The sequence below is a fragment of the Phoxinus phoxinus genome (assembly GCF_949152265.1).
Source record: "Phoxinus phoxinus genome assembly, chromosome: 1".
In the NCBI taxonomy this organism is placed as follows: domain Eukaryota; kingdom Metazoa; phylum Chordata; class Actinopteri; order Cypriniformes; family Leuciscidae; genus Phoxinus; species Phoxinus phoxinus.
The window spans coordinates 15586364-15606893 of record NC_136876.1 but is presented as its reverse complement, the minus strand read 5'-3'; the positions used below and the strand labels follow the sequence as shown (position 1 = coordinate 15606893).

The 20530-nt window shown below is 40.6% G+C and overlaps 1 protein-coding gene across 1 annotated transcript in view; it reads left to right on the top strand.

The window, feature by feature from the left end:
- The window catches only part of adgrl1a (adhesion G protein-coupled receptor L1a), a 189380-nt gene that overhangs the window by 73901 nt on the left and 94949 nt on the right, over positions 1-20530 (top strand). Inside the window, exon 2 of the mRNA XM_079605207.1 lies at positions 5524-5689. Within this exon, the coding sequence (XP_079461333.1) occupies positions 5620-5689 (70 nt within the window). The 5' untranslated portion in view covers positions 5524-5619. The remainder of the gene's footprint in view (positions 1-5523; positions 5690-20530) is intronic.

Here is a 20530-nt window from a genome sequence, read left to right as displayed (position 1 = left end):
ACACATCTTAATCATTATTTTAAAAAAGGTTTTTAATGTGTCCGCTATTATGATTCTTAATACATTAAGTCATTGTGTGTGTGAGTTGCATTTTGAATGTTTTTTTTTTTGCAATAAATTTAAACAAAATTAGGACAAGAGAATGAAATTTTTAGTGAGTTTTATTGTAAATAGTTGTTAAGATCACTAGAAGAAACGTTTTGAGTCTTCAGAGAAGGTGAATCAGGGAAGCCGGAATTGTAAAATGATCTATTTTCTAAATGTATGTTATTGATATATTCTGAACAAGTCATCATGCACATTCCATTTAAAGGCCCCCTATGGTGCAAATCAAGTTTTTAATGTTGTTTATATGTTATATGTTGTTTATATGTCCGAAGACAGTCTCGAAAACGCAGTTTGAAATCGCTGGTGTTTCTGACGTCACAAACTATTTTGTAACCAATCAGGTTAACGTGTGATCGTCAACGAGTGGATCTCTGAGGTGGTGTGAGTGAGTGGAGGCGGGGCTAATTTGCATATTCATATAACCGCATACTAAATGAGGCAAGGGCGTAGAGTTACGTTCAAGCTATTTTAAGACACGAAAAAAGATTCAAGGAAAACACTTTCAAATATGTCATTTTGGTGATCAAAGGTGAGGTTTATAAAATAAAATAAAAAAGAATTCGTCCATTGAAACTTCTCTCTAGTTACATCTACCGGACTTCTCCAATCATTCGTTCTGTTTAAACCCCGCCCCTTTCTTTCAATCAACTCACAATCAAATCTGCCTCCGTCCAATCAACAACCGGATTGAAACAAGTCCCCGCCCTACATTTTTGCAATAATTAGTGTTGCTTGGATGAATGTCAATACGCAAGAAAAGATGTCGCTACTTCCGTTTTATCGCAACTTTAAGAAGAAACCTTAATTTGTTCTCCTTTTAACGTCTAGGAGAAACCATTGAGACTTTAAAGAGATTACATAAGTCATTTTTCTTTCCTATGGGATCCTCTGGATTTGAGCAAGAGCCTATCCTCCTATCTCTCTGTACTGGGAGAAATATCGCCATCCTCTTCACTGGAACAGCAACACTGATGATAATGGTGGATCAGATCAGAGCAAAAGGTCAGTCACTGCCCTAAGGCAAGCTCATAGTGAATACCCACGCTGCACTGCTCCCCTCTCAACCAGCACAGCCTCCCAAGACCGCCTGCTGTACCTCTTTCTTTTGCTCTGTACCTCTCTCTTTCTCTCTCTCTCACATCCGTCCTTTATCAGCTGGGACCGCGGGAGAGCCATTGTACCGAGTGCAGACAGAGGCGAGATCAAAAGAGAGAGGTTGAAAGACAAATTTTTTCTTATTAACAGCTACAAAAGCGAGGGGAAAAAATAGAGACGGCGGAGCCTCCCAGGAGGGGAGCATTTTTTGACCATTAGTAACATGCAGACAACAGGAAGAAGGGCTTTGTGCATACTTCCATGTTTGTTTTCCCTTTTTTACCTCCCGGACTTTGATGCTTTGACCTGCCAGCACGTGAGCGGGCTGTTTTTTTTGTTATGGACGATTTTATTGGTCACTCTCTCTTCTCTCGTGCCAGTGGCTGTGGGTTTTTGCTGTGCCACAGGAGAGGAGGGTAAATATCAGAGAAGGTCATGGGGAGGAGAGAGGGAGGATGGAGTGATGGCTGGAATAAACGAAGGAGAGAGTAGGAAGAGAGAACGGAATGGATGGGAGCTGGGAGGGATCAAAGGATGCGCGAAGGGCTGCCAAACTTGACTTCCGACGGGGACTGCAAGAACGTGAAATCAAAATGGATGATCTTTAAAGAACCCCTGAAGTCATTTTGATGATTTGTCTTGTACTCGGGGGCATTTGTAAAAAATAAAATAACAATTGTCCAATTAAAAGCTCTAGAATGAAAAATCCCCGCACCCTAACACCACCTGCTTGAATAGCTTTAGCAATCAGCAAATCATGGTTTACATAGATCTACGTTGCTGTTCAAAAGGTTGGGATCAGTACGTTTTTTTTTTTTTTAATTGATGAAACATCAATTAAAAACACTTACAATTTTACAAAATATGTTTTAAATAAATGCTGTTCTTTTGAACTATATATTCATCAAAGAATCATGAATTAAAACATTAAGGAGCACAACTGTTTTCAACATTGATAATAATCCAAAATGTTTCTTGAGTATCAAATCATCATATTAGAATGATTTCTGAAGGATCATGTGACACTGAAGACTGGAGTAATGATGCTGAAAATGCAGCTTTGATCCCAGGAATAAATTACATTTGAACATTAATACAGAAAACTGTTATTTTAAAGGTGACATATTATGCCCCTATTCACAAGATGCAATATGAATATATGGTGTCCCCAGAATGTGTCTGTGAAATTTCAGTTCGAAATACCTCCCAGATCATTTATTATAGCTTGTCAAATTTGCCTCTTTTGTGTGTGTCCCTTTAAATGCAAATGAGCTGCTGCTCCCCGCCCCCGTTCAGGAGATGCCCGATCCTTTTACATGATACAATAACAAAACATGTGAATAATCTCTCTCATTCAAAATCTCAGAAATAACCAGTAGCGGAGTGCAGCCTTACAGAGAGACTTGCTACTAGGAAGAGGTTGCTACTTTTAGACGCACATGTACATTTCTGAATGGTTAGTGGATATATTTATGTAGTTGTTGTGGAGTTATATTGATTAATCTGTTTCTGGGGGATTTCTGTTGGAAATAAAATTCATCCACTGCTCTCTTGACTCCTCTGAGGCTGGGTTGGTAGATGCACGGTTATAGCACTTAAACACAGGAACAAGATTTTTATGATATGTCTCCTTTAAATTGTAATTATATTTCACAATATTACAGTTTTTACTCTATTTTTTAATCAAATAAATGTAGCCTTGGTGAGCAGAAGAGACTTCTCAAAGTCATTCGAAAATCAAATATCCCTTATGCATGATTCATCAGAACAAACTTTTGTCTGCCTCTACATTTCTTTTCTTTTCTGATGTAACCAAGGCCGTGCAGGAAAGTAATTAACAAAAATGTATTATGTATCCATTTTCAATTATCCAAAATCAAGTGCTGCGTTACATTATTTCCCACTGAATATTCTGTTTTACTTGGAAGTTTGTCCAATTATGAAAGTTAAATAGGTTGCAAGCTTGACTCGACCTCGGTTTGCCATAAACAGTGATTGTGTCTGAACAGTCTGTTACATTAGTGTCTTTGTGTAGTGGTTTGGCCTACAAAATTGGCCAAACACTTTCCCACATGAGGAGGAAAGCTCAGAAAGTTTTCTGTGAGAGTTACATTTAAAGGTTTATGTAGGGTTATGGAGATTCTAAATATCATTAGCTAAGTATTAAAATCATTTGGTGTGTGTGTGCGTGCGCGTGCGTGTGTGTGTGTGTGGAGACATCCCTGTTTTTATTTTATTCTTCAATTTTTTCATTATTGGCAATCTTTTTTTCACGTCTATTACCAGGGAAGATCAATGAAAAGAGTGGGCAGAGGGTTATGAGGATCAAAGCAAATCCCCTTGAAGAGACACACAGGCACACACACACAGGTTCTCCTCCCAATAAACACGCAGTACGGTCTGTCTGTTCTTTCTGAACGCACAGCAGGGGCAGCATTAGCTCTAATAATTCAATGCATTTCTGTCGTTTTTTTCCTTTCAGCCCTGAAGGAAGAGCAGCCTCCAAGAACAAATGAAAGAAACTTCCAGACTGTGATTTATTTCATTAGGCAAATGAGATGTGTGAGCCCTCTGGCAGTACTGACTCGAAAACTGCCACTCTTGGTGTTTGCATGGTGCATGTCCTGCGGAGGGCCGTACGTTCACATCCATGCATATGTAGCACGTCACGTCCAATCAAGCTCTGGAATGACTGGAACTGAAGTGTTTGCCAGGGAACAGCTGTTGCCGTGTTAGTGCAGAACAAAATGGCCGCCATTCAGCTCTAGCCGTCTAACTGTACCTGACCGATGTCAAGTGTGCGCCGAGAGCTCCTCTCAATTATTTTGACTAAGTGTGATGTGAAATAGGCTGTGTGGAGCCAGAAAACACGGATCAGGTCGGAGCAACAGTGGGCATCTGGCTTCAACAGAATAACTATATTTACAGTTTAATTGAATGAGAAAACTGGCTTTTGACACATTTTTGAATGTAGCAACATGTAAAATTGATCTTTCCTACACTGTAAAATAAAATGTTGGTTTAACTTAAAAAAGCAAGTTACCTTGAAGAAGAATGGTTTCATAAACAGAAACTCAAAATAGTATGTTATAGTAGTTGGAAGAGTTCGTTTTCATGTAATCGCATAGAGTATGTTTTGGGCCTCAGTCCAAACAATTCATTCGAATTCACATCATATGTTTCGCTTTTGTTTATTTGTTTACTACTGAATTATTGGGGAACAACAACACCAGGGAAGAGATGTTGACAGCATTACAATAGTCAGCCTAAAAGAGTAAATTGACCGTAGGCGGGGGCAGATTACACTAATAGCTGGTAATGGATTGCATTTGGAAAATCTTAAAAAATCAGGATTGCTTATCTTTTGCATGTTTCTGGCTTCAGTTTGAAAAAAAATAATTTGAGTTCATAAAGCAGCATATGTTTTGGTTTGTTTGTTACTACTAAATTATTGGCAAACAGCAACACATGATAGTTGTGTTGGACAAGGAACAAGCTGTTGCCATGTTAGTTCAAGAACAAAATGGCCGCCATTCCACTAGTCATCTAACTCCACCTGACTGCCGCCAAGTTTGCACCTAGAGCTCCTCTCAGTTATTTTGACTAAGAGTGTGATATAAAAACAGAAAACATGTAGGCCTATGTGTGTCGGAGCAATAGTGGGCATCTCGTCTTGACAGAATGGACAGAATTACAGAAAAACCTACCGTTTTACCCAGATTCTTTTCAAACGACTGCTCCACCATTACAAACGTCGACCTAAAAGAGTCAATTGATATAGACGCGGACGGGTAATCTAACACCTGTTAATGAACTGCATTTGGACACATTTGAGAATGTAACAACACGTGAAATCGAGCTAGTATTGTATTGTTTGCATTTTTCTAGCCTCAGTCTGGACAATTCTTACGAATTCATATTCAAACAACATGCTTTGTTTTTGCTTACCTGGTTACTTATGAATTATTGGCAAAACAACGACACAAGGAAAGACATTTTGACATCTTAGCACAGAACAAAATGGCCGCCCTTCAGCTCTAGCACGTCTAACTCCACCTGACCGCCGCCGAGTGTGCTCCACTCAATTATGTTGAATAAGTGCGACATGAAATGGGCCGTGCAGAGCCAGAAAACGTGGATCCGGTCGGAGCAACAGTAGGCATCTCGCTTTGACAGAATGAACAGAATTACAGGCCACTACTGTTTTTTTCTTTCTTTTTATTGAGCCACAGAGGGGAAAGGCCGACAGTAAGAATTTAGGTCCTGCTATTAGTATTGATCTCTCTTTCTCATTTGTCTCTCTGGTTCTCTTCTCACCAGGTTCTCCATCAGCGAGAGGGCGTGAGGGAAGGAGTGCCCCACATTCAAGCGCCCGCTGACCGCACTCCCCCCACCACCCTTCGCTCCGTCCACAGCATGGCTCTCTCTCTCTGGATCCTCTTCACGTGCACCATCGCCCTGAGCAACATCAGCCCCTCTGCACAGGGTTGGTACTCTACTTACTTCTCTTCAGATCATTGCACAACGAGCCGCTGAATTTGTTGTTGTTTTCGGTGGAATTTTTAATGTAGTTTCAGACATGGTGCATTTACATAAAACCAGACAAGTACACAAGTATAATGCATACATTTTCTGTTACAATTGAGGTAAACTCTGTTCTCAAGGGGGAGGTCGAGAAGCCTATTATTGTCTATGCCATTAAGACAGATATGTTACTATTGAGGTAAAGATTCTTTAAAAAAATCGGCTGCGTTTAACTCGCAAACTTCCCTAAGCACTTCCCCTCAGAGGAATGCCTGCCTCCATTTTGAAGTGCATTTCATGAACCGATATTGAATCTTAAATTCCAAAAATAAACCTTTTAGTCTTTGCTATTTTCTGCTGATGCAAAACAAGCACTTCACTTAACATTATTTGTAGCATACCTTTTAATAACCCCAATAAGCCTTGTGCTTTGTTACATTTAATAAGTCTGAGCTCTCAAATTCTGCCGCTCAGTTTTGATTATTACACGTGAAACTCGAAAAAATTTAATATTGTGCAAAAGTTCATTTATTTCAGTAATTCAACTTAATTTATTAACAAAGTAATTTATAACAAATAAAGGCTTGAAATATCTCACTTTGCATGTAATGAGTCTATATAATATATTAGTATCACCTTTTAAGTTGAATTACTGAAATAAATGAACTTTTGAGTGATATTCTAATTTTTCGAGTTTCACCTGTATCTAAAAAAAAAAAGCAATTGAATTTGGACTTCGTTTAATAAATTTAAACTTTAATGTAATGCTGAATTAACTAGCTTACGGGTATGTTTACAGCATTGAGAGATTGTGAAAAAATGACATGCACTGTATATATATCCAGATGAATTCAGTCAATACTCATCTTGAGGATTTTTCTTTAGTGCGGACCTCCACTTTCGCACTAATAAAAAACACACAAAAAAAACTCCTATCTTTTACCAATTTTCTTTTACCAATTAACCATTTATTACACAGTACATTTATTGACTACAGATGGATACCTTTAAGTTAGAAGTGCCATTTGAAGTTATTCTGGCATATACTGGTCTCATCTGCCTCTATAAATGGGCCAGTGTGTATGCGTGTGAGTTAACCGTATGTGTGGTGGATGGAGGGACCCATGTGGCAGTAAAGCTGGTGTGGACGCGATGGGCCTGAGGTCTGTGGACGGGGGATGTAGCAGGGGTCTGTCCAGCTAGTGCCCTTCCACTCCGACACCACCGCACCATCTGCCGCTCTGCGGGGCCCGTGCCAGGCCTAGAGAGCAGGGAAGCGTGCAGCGTTTGCTTGTCCAGGTGTATTTAGTGGCCGCTGTATTTCCTGTGTTTAATTTGCCTGGTTCTGCTGCTGTGAATTGATGTGATGTACTCAGTGTTCCATTGGACACGTTTTGGCCCCGAGCACGGATCCGCTTCATCAATGTGTTGTACGTGTGTGTGTGTGTGTGTGTGTGTGTGTGTGTGTGCATGAGTGCCTCCAGCTGTCTCTGTGACCTGGCTCTGGATTAATAATGCATTAATAATCAATTGAGTGTTATCAAGGTTGTGCTGCTAGCGCAGGCAATTTGGAGAAATAAGGAAGCCTTCGTTCCTCTATGGGCTCATTGATCGCCTTGTGTTGCCATTAAAGCGTGCCACAAATAACACATACTCACACAGAGCACATAATTCTGTTTCTCATTTCTGCTGTTCTCGCCTGTGTGTGTGTGTGTGTGTGTGTGTGTGTGTGTGTGTGTGTGTGTGTGTGTGTGTGTGTGTGTGTGTGTGGAATATGGAATTATAAACACATATACTGTGTTTATAAAAGAGACTGAGGCTAGTTGTAACGATTTTATACTCCCCACACACTTTATACTCCCCCCCACACACACAAAGAGAGAGAGAGAGAGAGAGAGAGAGAGAGAGAGAGAGAGAGAGAGAGAGAGAGAGAGAGAGAGAGGCTATACATATATACATTTATAATGTTACAACAGGTTCCCATTTGAAATAAATGGTGAATTGAACTTTCTTTTCCTCAAAGAATCTGAAATAAATGTATCACAGTTTCTGCACAAATATTAAGCAGCACTATTAACAGACTATTTTCAACATGGATAATAATACGAAATGTTTCTTGAGCATCAAATCATTTAGAATGATTTCTGAAGGATCATGTGACACTGAAGACTGGAGTAATGATGCTTAAAATTCAGCTTTGACATCACGTGAATAAGCCAACTTGTATTATATATTTTAAATTGTAATAATATTTTCACAATGTTGCTGTTTTACTGTCTTGGTGAGCACAAGAGATTTCTTTAAAATACTTATATAATAATAATAAAATTAAAATAAAATGTACAAAATCTTACAAAGTGTTGAATGATATAGATTTAGAAATCAATAAAAATGCACAACATTTGGTTTTGTCTTATTGGTACAAGTACTTATTTTAATTCGGAGCATATAAAATTTTATTTGACCTCCTGAGATTTACAGTCAACATTTTCTGTATGTTAAACACATCTTCCACTGAACACTTTTTTTAAAAAAGATACTTCTTAAAAGTTCATGCAGCTCAAGTTCTGCTTACAGTAAAGAAAAAAAGGAAACAAAACTAATATATTATGAATTTCATGTTAATTTGTCAAATTGTTATGATGGCATTATAATTTGTGATAAAAAAAAACAAGCCTTAGACTTTCTGACCCTACCGTATATGTAGTTGACAAATACATATACGGTATATAGTTATTTTTAAATTACTGTTTACTTAAATAATTGTATTTATTTGGTTAAAATGGGTAATTAAAATGGGTGTTAACAAGAGCATGTCTCTTATTAAAAGAAATCAACACACACTCTAATTAATGCACATAATCAAAACTTGAGTTAGTAGACTGGAAATTAGTGTTTTCTTATTAGATTATTTTTCTCCTTTTTGTTTTGTTTGTTTGTTTGTCCCCTCAATTGTTTACAGAATATATGATCTGTCACTTTATATGACAGTTTCAGGGTCTAGTCAATAGGGAAATGTGACAAATTAGATTTGAAATGCTAAGCAAAAAAAAAAAGTATTATATATTATTCTCAGTATAGCCTCAAATGCATGCAATATTTACATGATTTTTATGTTTAGATTTTTTTCCCCTCCAGCTTCCAGTGTTTAAATGTCAAAACTAATAATCATAAATTGCTCAAAGGCATGCTTGTGGGACTACGTGTGTGTGTGTTTGGATTTATATATGGACAGACACACTTCCTCAGAAAAATATCCCACATTCTGATCCCCTTAATACTTCTAGTCCACATTTTCACAGTCTAATTTCTTCCTTTGGTCTAACACCGTCAGGTACACTAACAGCTCACTCAAACATTCTCCAGCGTGTCTCATACTTTTACTCAATCTAATACTCTGACGCCTTCATATGACACTCTCACATCTCGCATAAAATCACTTCTCAGTCTGACGCTCACCCCTTGATCTCACACTCTTGAATCACAGACTGTAGCCTAGTATTGTCACTCTTCACTCTAATGCTCACTCATTTGTCAAATATTCTTCCTCAATGACTTCATTGATGGCTTTTCGATTGAGTGAGACCTTGAGATGTTGAGTGACACAAATTAATGTCGAACGTCGCTCACCGTTGCGTGGATGGTTTCACGCCGCTCTGAAATGTCGTAGGGTAAGCAGCACTGCCGGTGATTGTCGGACCCTTTGATTGGTCCGCTGAGAGGACGGATTTTCGTTGTACTTTCGAACGGGGAAATCAGTTTAAAGTCAACACAAAGTGCTGTTTGCAGCCCATTTTACTTCTGAAATCTGTTTCTGAGTGAAAACGGATGTTCAAAAACAAAAAAACAAATGTAGCGTTAACACTAGAAGTGCCAGAATTCCATAACTACTAGAACTGCCACAAGCGGTCATTTTGACTGCTAGATTCCAAACTCTATATCTTTAATGATAAATACTCAATTGAGAGATTAATGCATTTATTGTATTAGGAAATCTTTTAAAAACAAAACAACACCAAACTGTACAAAACAAGTTTAATTATACATTTATAAATAATAATATCATTAGTAGCCTATACCGTAATTATCGCACATTCACAACAGATATGCTATATTTCCATATCCATTCAACATAACTCAGAACAAGATAATAACAACTAAAAGTATCTTATTTAATTATAAAACATTTTATTTTAATATAATAACAGAGAAAATAGTCTAACAACTCGTGTATATAATAGAGAATATCTACGTAAATAGATAACGTAGTCAGGTATTATTAGCCTATTTCTAATCAACAAATTTAATCTAATATACTTTTTGTTTGTAGAAATTAGCATATATGCAAAGACTGCAAAATGCAAAATGCAACAAAAGAATACCGCGAAATTCAGTGCGGTCAAAATGACCGTCTATGGCCGAAATAGGAAAATATGTTAATTTGTTTTTTTGCCTTGTGTGTAATTTATATGAAAAAATTTTTTAAATGAAAATACAGACACTTTTAGGAAAAGTCAGGTACCAGCAGGATTTTATTTATATTTTCAACAAAGTTATTGTAGATATAAAATTCAAAACGGTCAAAATGACCGTCATGGCCGTTCTAGTGTTAAACTTCAAATGCTTCGGTTATTAATTTGATATTGAAACATTGGTATTACTCGTGTGCCTGCATGAGCACCACGGCTCAGTGTGTCAGAGAATATGTGCATGCTGACCATGCTAGCCGTCACCAGAACATATAGAATGGGGGAGTATTTTGTTTTCATATGGTGCACACATTTTTATGATCTGAGAAACAGACTTTCACCAAAACAGTAACATCCCGTATTTATTATTACTAAAAAGGACCTAGTTCTAAATTAACACCAAAACACAAGATTGTCCATCCTACAAACTCCACCAAAAACCCTTTTGCATTATGCCCATATACTTCGTAAACACAAGGCACAAAAGCTTATACAATAAGCACAATAATAAAAACTATACATACCAAATAGCAATAAAAATATGTACATCTGTAGCATATTGATTTGCAACAAATACTTTAAGTGTACTCACTCACCATTAAAAGATTTGAAAGCGGCGCGTCTCTGAGTGATTTAGCCTATAAATATAGCCTAATTATGATTCAAGTTCCGTTTGGTATAATAATGCGTTAAATATTAATTTTCTGATCATAGGTGGAGGTTGAACCAACTCCAGGGTAAGTCTGAGGAGATGCACTTCCCATTTAAAAATACATTTAAATAGATTTCCTTTAAATAGTTTCAAGTTACTTGTCACAGCTCCAACTTCACACCTAAATTTGTTAATAAAGCGTCTACATTCACAAACGACTTTTAATTTGGCATGGCAGAAAGCATGAAAGCAGCTCACCCTTTACAATCACTTAAAAGCTCACTCATCTTAGTTCATCGCGATCTTAAGAAGTTCTGTTCAAATAAACGAAGCTGACTGCGCAATGAATCTCTTATTTACACAGTGTTTGTTATAATGAGGATTTGCTAGCGTGCAGAACTCAGAATCCACTCATCGCTCAAGATGGCAGAGTTTTGGTTCAGTGCTAAGTAACTTTAACGCGTCTGATTGGTCATTGCGTTCAAAAAAACCAACTGATAGGTGATTGGCTTTATTGCTCAACTCTGCTAAAATACTTTGCAAACAGAAAGCCTTGTCGTTCTTCAGAGCACAAACAGAGATACACACTGAATCGTTTGCCAAATATGCTGTTATTACGTTGAAAAGTGATCTTAGACCAGTAGTTATGGGCGAGATTTTCTCTCTAAAAGCAATCAGAAGCAGCAGGCAGTGGTTTGAGTGAGAGAATAGTCTTGAGTCCGTGGCCAGGAGAAGGTAAGCCTTGCTCAGCCTTACAATCACTCCGCTTCATTCCTGATTCATATTTCTTAATGTTATATAAAGTTACTGTTGTAGAGATTAGTGTTCATGTGAGCTAAATGCTGCCGAAGATGTTTTATGGAATAAGTGAATAGCCAAATCCACAGAAATGGTGACGGGCCTGTAACCACTAAAGTCCTGACAGAAACATTTGCCTAGTATCTTTTGCCTATAATAAATGTCACAATGGATTTATTGATTTGGCCATAGGCCTCGATTTCGGTGGGGACGGATTCGTCATGAGTCATTTTGTACCCATTAACTTTTTTAGGGTTGCTAGTAGGGCTGTAACGATACACCAAACCCACGATTCGGTTCATATCATGATTTTTGACCCACGATTTGCTTCGTATCACGATTTTTGGGGGGATTTTTTTTTTTTTTTTTTAAATTTTTTCGCTGCTGATGCAATGGTGACCCGTTCATGTAACATGTAAGGGTGGCGCTGCTGATAAAGCACCTAAAAGCTGTCACAAAGAACAGGCAAAAGTAATGATTATGAATATCCCATGTCAAATATAGCAAGGAGACATTTTAATTGTTTATTAATAAACAAGTGTTTTCTGTGTCGGCTGCAAAGATGAAGCTGACGATGCTGGCTCGCGATCTTCGCAGTAGGCTAGTGAACGCGGCAGAGAGAAATGCATATTTCATACGGATTACATATTTCTCTTTCGTTTTGAATTGTTCTGTTTAAAAGTATGATATCAAACGTTCTGTAGATAATATATATATTCCTCAGGTCTGTGAGGCAAGTAGGCTATGCTGAGTTTCTTTCGGTTCATTTATGAGACGAGCTCCAGTTCATGCGCCGGCGCCCGTGTCGTTGTGATATCTATTATCTGCTTTAGGCCTAGTTATTATTTATTAAATCCAGGCAATTGGTTGATGTAACACAGTCTCACCCCAAAACGTCACATACTGACGGGTCTTGACCATACGGCAACATATGACGAAAAGGGTACCCTTTAACGTCCATATGTGACGATTCGGGTATGGTTGGGTTTAGGTATGCGTTAGGGTACCGCTAGGAGGCGCTGCTGGTGCGCTTATGTCTGCGTCTCATATTGACGTTATAGGGGTACCCTTTTCGTCGTATGTTGACGTATGGTCAAGACCCGTCAGTATATGACGTTTTGGGGTGAGACCGGGCTGGTTGATGAAACATTGATTAAAATTAAGATACAAATAATACTAAACTAAATTCACATTAAAGAAACGCTTTGTGCTTTCTGTTTGAGGTCTCTGTGAAAGTTTTAAAGCAGTCCAAGAACTGTCACGTCCGTAACATTGTTTTTTCCTCATAAATTCGAACACGAAAAATAAAATAAAATGAATATTTTATGTTCTGTGGAGAGCATATAGCTTAGAGAGCTTGCATTAGTAAGCTACAGGACATCGTCTTTCAGAACATGACCTGCGCGAAAGAGGAAATGAATGCGTCATTGTACCCAGCACTTCTGAAAATGCACTTCCGAATGCGTCTCTGTCCGCAGCACATTTCAAACCAAACTGACTCCCATGGATTTGGCAGTAGTGTTCAAGTATCAACACCCGTGGCTTTTCCACCATCCACTCAAGAAACATAAATTAGACTTGGTTCTTTAAAACCACAGTCCAAAAGAATTATTACTCAGATTTGTACTTTTTAAAGCTGCTGTGTCATGTTTGATTCTAAAATGCAAAAATTGCAGTTTATTGTGCAGAGAAAACTATATAAAAAAACAGCTTTACTTCCTGAAACACCGTAGCATTTTTCAAAGATCACCCTTGAGAGAGACGACAAATCAACTTCTGGTTCAACCAATACAGTGAGTTTAGGATTTATCTGCCTCTCAAAACCCAGACTTTCAAGGTTTAACTATCAAAGACATGTATTTAGTGTACTCTAAAAATATATATAAATCACAAATATCGAATTATAATTATATTAGATGTTTTACCAGTATTATTATAGTGTTATAATGTAAAAAAAAAAAAAAATTGACAGGGCTCTTAAAAGTAGAATATTATGTTAATTAAGTTATTTCAGCATGATCTCAACAACTATTTTACGAATTGGCAGTTAGATGTGAATTGGTACGATTGGATTCGTATGAAAATATACATTTAAAAAAAGGGTTTCACTTTGTTTTGATGGTCCCTTTAACACATTCTGTTGACTATAAGTAATGTTGCACCTACATGTCTACTAACTCTCATTAGAGTAATAGTAGTTATTCGTTGAATGGTAGGGTTAGAATAAGTTGTCATTTACTGTAGTTGTAAAGTCACTTATAGGGCCCTATCTTGCACCCAGCGCAATTGAATTTGTATGCTGACTTATGTATCATTCCTATTATGCATTCCCCGACGCACAGCGGACTTTTCCCCTCCACAGACGCACGTCAGAAAATTAGGAAATGAACTTGCGCTCCCGGGGGCAGTTCAGCGAAAAGAGGAGACGTGTTCTGGCGCAAACGTTCCCTATTTTGCTGTTTCAAAAAACAGTTCCGCCACAAACCAGGAAAAACCTAGTCTAAAAACAGTGGCTATTCAGATGCTATTTTAAGGGCGCATGCTTGGCCATAATGTAGCGTGTGCACAACGCGCATACACTTTGCTTCTCTCATCTACATAGACGCATCAGTTCATATTCTATGGGCCCTATCTTGCACCCAGCGCAATTGACTTTGAACACCGACGCATGTATCATTTCTAAATTTGCACCCGCGCACAGCCGACTTTTCCCTCCACAGACGCACGTCGGTAAATTAGGAAATGAACTTGCGCTCGCGGGGGCGGTTCAGCGCAAAGAAGAGGCGTGTTCCGGCGCAAAACTCCCCAGGTGCTATTTTCCAGTTTTAGAAAACAATTACGCCACTGACCAGGAAAAAAACAGTCTAAAGACAGTGGCGCGTTGCGCGTTAGTGATATGGTATTTTAAGGGCGCGTGCTTGGCCATAATGTAGTGTGTTAACGCGCATACACTTTGATTCTCTAATAATTATAAACAGACGCAGCCGTTTTCATTTTTGCAAATCATACATTATTACAAGGAAAAATATTAACACACGAGGGAAATTTTTGTTGTGCCCGTGAATATGTGAAAAAGATCTATCTAGATTAAAAAAAAAAAATCTAGATTAGGCTACACATTTACCCAAATTTTACGCCTGTTTAACCGAAGCTAATTTGGGTGGGTTTCTCCCATCATCCCCAATGTCACTTCTCTGTGTTTTACGGCCCTGACGAGAACGTCGGTCTCCTCGGCTGTGAACCGCTCCTGGCGTGCGCTGGCAAATCCGCCGTTATAATAGCAATCCGCCATGGAACAAGCGCGCCGGCTCTTAAAGGGAATGTGAGAGGACGCTCTGATTGGTTTATTTCACGTTACGCCCAAACCACACCTATGGATAATGTAGCTACTTCAGACCAACCCCTTTTAGATTTGCGCCAGGCGCAAGAGTCATTTATCCCGCCGGGAAAATAGCAACAACGCCGGGATCCGCCCACAAAGTTACTTGCGCTTTGCGCTTTGAAACTTGCGTTTCAGATCGTTAAAATAGGGCCCTATATTATACATTTACCCAAATTATTCAGGCTATTGTAGTAATGACAGATCAAACCTGCTTGATCAATAGTGGCAAGACACATAGGTATATAAGGATATATAGAATATAAACAACATTCTGAAGACTGTGAAATCACCTTTACCATCATGTAAGTTGCATGCACCTGGCAAATCCACCGTTATAATAGCAATCCGCCATGGAACAAGGGCGCCTGCTCTTAAAGGGAATGTGAGAGGACACTCTGATTGGTTTATTTCACGTTTCGCCCAAACCACACCTAAAAATAATGAAGCTACTTCAGACCAACCCATTTTAGATTTGCGTTTGGCGCAAGAGTAAATTATCCCGCCGGTATAATAGCAACAGTGATCCGCCCACAAAGCTACTTGCGTTTCGCGTTTGATACTTGCGTTTCAGATAGTTAAAATAGGGCCAATAGTCAGTAGAATGTCTTTTGGAGGAGTATCACAATATTGAGTTTATAGATATTAACCAGACAGTCTACTAACACTCTAATGAGAGTTAGTTGACATGTAGTTGCAAAATTAGTATAGTCAACAGAATGTTCAAAAGGAACCAACAAAATAAAGAACTAAATTAAACATGAAGGTCCACCCCTAGAAGCATCGAATGAGAAAAAAAAGTATACGAGTTTGCGTAAAAAAAGTTACGAAATGCCACAAGAGTGTTTTGCTTATTGGAGGTGAAAGAACGCCTAGATTTCTGGAGAGTAGCATGACTGAAACCCTTTGACTTCAGATGAGGGAAATTTCAAGTATTCCCACCTTTGTCTGGAACACAGTGTTAGTCACATTGCTTTTATGGCTTGTAATTGACTGAAGAAAAAAAAGCCTATCTGCAGAACTGAACACCCATGAGCAAACATGGCAGATTTCAAATCATATGGTCCTCTGGCACCCGAACAACTGCTGTTGAGATGAATGGGAGTGCTAACGGATAGCTTTATTCAGGTATAATACAACATTGGAAGACATGGAAGTGTTGGGGAAAACCTTTTGGAAACAGCCATTATTTCTGCAATTCCATTTGATGACTTTACACACTCCAACGTTAAATAACCTCTCGGCTCAGTTAATGCTGTTCAACACCGTCACACGGCAGAACAGCACTTTGTAGTCGAGAGTTGCATTAATGTCTCGTCTGGAGCATGTCTCGGAATCAGCCTGTAGACTCTCAAAGACACACAGACACACACCTCTTGTAAACAGCAAGCCAAAGTAGCCCCTTCCTGTGCTGCTTGTAAATGTGCAGATAGGCTGTGAAACAGCATTAGTGCTCTGTAATGGGCTGGTGTATTGACCACTCATGGGTGCATGATGAAGTCTTGACATAGCTGTTTCATTTAGTGTGTGTGTGTGTTGTTGGGATCTCTCTCTCTCTCTCTCTCTCTCTCTCTCTCTCTCTCTCTCTCTCTCTCTCTCTCTCTCTGTGTGTGTGTCTGACTGCTACAATCTGTCCTCATCTTACACACGCTTAAATCCTCACTTCATGGTTGCTCTTGTGGAAAGACCTGCGGTCCTGTAGTGCGCACATGCACACTTTTTTTTCTCTCTCTCTTTCTCTTTTTCCTCCTCTTCTTGAGTTCTCATTCAGCTCTAGAGGACCAGCTGTTTTGCCTTATTTTTCTCCGAGCTCTTTCCAGCCTGAATGTTTAATGAGAGAGGAATTTGTTTGGGCTGCATGGATGCAGCATTCATGGGCTTTTGAAGCAGTCAGGGTTGAATTCATGCATGTATTGGCTGATTTTAATGCATAAATAAAGCCAGAGCTCTGCCGCTTAATCAGAGCCGAGATGCAGTTTGAAGGGGAGTCTAACTGTTTGCTCAAAGTGTTATATTATTTATTTATTTATTTATTTATTTATTTTTAAATCTGTGATTTTAACTTTTAATGTGCTGTGCTGCTGTTGATCCACACCACTCTTGGCTCTGTCTTTAGAATATAGCTACAGTATATGCACCACTCTTCCTTTCTCTTCCTCTTGTTTTCTAATGCCTTCCATTTCATCACATTTGCATTTTGTTGTATTTGTTGTTTTTCCCTCATCCCTCCTAGTGTTGTCTGTCCTTTTCTTGTCATGTTTCCTCGTTCCCTTTGTACATCATCATACCTCATCTAATGTCTCGTTTTTCCTCTCCTCGTTTTGTGTCTTTTTGTATTCTCCTCTCCATTCTCCTCTCCATTCTCCTCTCGTTTCTCCTCTCCATTCTCCTCTCCATTCTCCTCTTGTTTCTCCTCTGCATTCTCCTCTCCATTCTCCTCTCGTTTCTCCTCTCCTCTCCATTCTCCTCTCGTTTCTCCTCTGCATTCTCCTCTCCATTCTCCTCTCGTTTCTCCTCTCCTCTCCATTCTCCTCTCCTCTCGTTTCTCCTCTGCATTCTCCTCTCCTCTCGTTTCTCCTCTCCTCTCCATTCTCCTCTCCTCTCGTTTCTCCTCTCCATTCTCCTTTCCTCTCGTTTCTCCTCTGCATTCTCCTCTCCTCTCGTTTCTCCTCTCCTCTCCATTCTCCTCTCCTCTCGTTTCTCCTCTCCATTCTCCTTTCCTCTCGTTTCTCCTCTGCATTCTCCTCTCCTCTCGTTTCTCCTCTCCATTCTCCTCTCCTCTCCTCTCGTTTCTCCTCTGCATTCTCCTCTCCTCTCGTTTCTCCTCTCCTCTCCATTCTCCTCTCCTCTCGTTTCTCCTCTCCATTCTCCTTTCCTCTCGTTTCTCCTCTGCATTCTCCTCTCCTCTCGTTTCTCCTCTCCATTCTACTCTCCTCTCCTCTCGTTTCTCCTCTGCATTCTCCTCTCCTCTCGTTTCTCCTCTCCATTCTCCTCTCCTCTCCATTCTCCTCTCCTCTCCTCTCGTTTCTCCTCTGCATTCTCCTCTCCTCTCGTTTCTCCTCTCCATTCTCCTCTCCTCTCCATTCTCCTCTCCTCTCCTCTCGTTTCTCCTCTGCATTCTCCTCTCCATTCTCCTCTCCTCTCGTTTCTCCTCTGCATTCTCCTCTCCATTCTCCTCTCCTCTCGTTTCTCCTCTGCATTCTCCTCTGCATTCTCCTCTCCTCTCCATTCTCCTCTCCTCCTCCTCCTCCTCCTCTCTTTTTCTCCTCTCCATTCTCCTCTCGTTTCTCCTCTCCGTTCTCCTCTCCGTTCTCCTCTCCTTTCCATTCTCCTCTCCTCTCCATTCTCTCATTTCTCTCATTTCTCCTCTCCATTTTCCTCTCCTCCTCCTCCTCCTCTCTTTTTCTCCTCTCCATTCTCCTCCTCTCGTTTCTCCTCTCCTCTCCATTCTCCTCTCCTCCTCTCTTTTTCTCCTCTCCATTCTCCTCTCCTCCTCCTCCTCCTCCTCTCTTTTTCTCCTCTCCATTCTCCTCTCCTCCTCCTCCTCCTCCTCTCTTTTTCTCCTCTCCATTCTCCTCTCCGTTCTCCTCTCCGTTCTCCTCTCCTCTCCATTCTCCTCTCATTTCTCCTCTCCATTTTCCTCTCCTCCTCCTCCTCTCTTTTTCTCCTCTCCATTCTCCTCCTCTCGTTTCTCCTCTCCTCTCAATTGTCCTCTCCATTCTCCTCTCCTCTCGTTTCTCCTCTCCTCTCCATTCTCCTCTCCTCCTCTCTTTTTCTCCTCTCCATTCTCCTCTCTTTTTCTCCTCTCCATTCTCCTCTCGTTTCTCCTCTCCATTCTCCTCTCTTTTTCTCCTCTCCTCCTCATCCTCCTCTCTTTTTCTCCTCTCCATTCTCCATTATCCTCTCCTCTCCTCTCCTCTCCTCTCCTCTCCTCTCCTCTCCTCTCCTCTCCATTCTCCTCTCGTTTCTCCTCTCCTCTCCATTCTCCTCTCTTTTTCTCCTCTCCATTCTCCTCTCCACTCTCCTCTCCATTCTCCTCTCCTCTCCTCTCCTCTCCTCTCCTCTCCTCTCCTCTCCTCTCCTCTCCTCTCCTCTCCTCTCCTCTCCTCTCCTCTCCATTCTCCTCTCCACTCTCCTCTCCATTCTCCTCTCCATTCTCCTCTCCATTCTCCTCTCCACTCTCCTCTCTTTTTCTCCTCTCCTCCTCCTCCTCCTCTCTTTTTCTCCTCTCCATTCTCCTCTCCACTCTCCTCTCCATTCTCCTCTCCATTCTCCTCTCCATTCTCCTCTCCTCTCTCTCCTCTCCTCTCCTCTCCTCTCCTCTCCTCTCTCTCCTCTCCTCTCCTCTCCTCTCCTCTCCTCTCCTCTCCTCTCCTCTCCTCTCCTCTCCATTCTCCTCTCGTTTCTCCTCTCCTCTCCATTCTCCTCTCTTTTTCTCCTCTCCATTCTCCTCTCCACTCTCCTCTCCATTCTCCTCTCCTCTCCTCTCCTCTCCTCTCCTCTCCTCTCCTCTCCTCTCCTCTCCTCTCCTCTCCTCTCCTCTCCTCTCCTCTCCTCTCCATTCTCCTCTCCACTCTCCTCTCCATTCTCCTCTCCATTCTCCTCTCCATTCTCCTCTCCACTCTCCTCTCTTTTTCTCCTCTCCTCCTCCTCCTCCTCTCTTTTTCTCCTCTCCATTCTCCTCTCCACTCTCCTCTCCATTCTCCTCTCCATTCTCCTCTCCTCTCTCTCCTCTCCTCTCTCTCCTCTCCTCTCCTCTCCTCTCCTCTCCTCTCCTCTCCTCTCCTCTCCTCTTCTCTCCTCTCCCATGGCTGTTGGTGGTGCCATGTTCTTCAAAGTGTGAGCTGAGAGCAGTAGATCACAGACAGGTCTGTGCGAGTGAAAGGTTAATGGATGGCCTTTGAATATATATTGGGAGTGTGTGAGGAAGGGGAGGGAGCGAGAGTGGCGGCGGTGTGTTCTTTCAAATGGGCCTTTGAAGATGCTTCTCTCTCCTGTGTGTGTGTGTGTGTGTGTGTGTGTGTGTGTGTGTGTGTGTGTGTGTGTGTGTGTGTGTGTGTGTGTGTGTGTGTGGTGTGTGTGTGTGTGTGAGTGTGTCTCCACTGATGAGAGACAGAGGCCGTGTCTGAAGCCCTGCATTATCTGCTGTCTGGTCTGGTCTGGAACATTTTCTTTTATTCATTTTGTGTGTGTGTGTGTGTGTGTGCTGTGGAATGGGCATTATGGAGACGTCTGGTTTTCACACCGGTGTGTGATTGTGTCATCACTTTGTTCTGTACTGATGTTGCATTTAGATGTGTGCTTGTGTCATTGAGTGTGAGTGAGTGAGTGAGTGAGTGAGTGAGTGAGTGAGTGAGTGAGTGAGTGAGTGAGTGAGTGAGTGAGCGAGCAAGCGAGCGAGTGTGTGTGTGTGTGTGTGTGTGCGTGTGTGTGTGTGTGCGCGTGCGTCCGCGTGTGCGCCTATTCTCTATGGGATGAAATTAGTATCTAAATGATTAACTCATG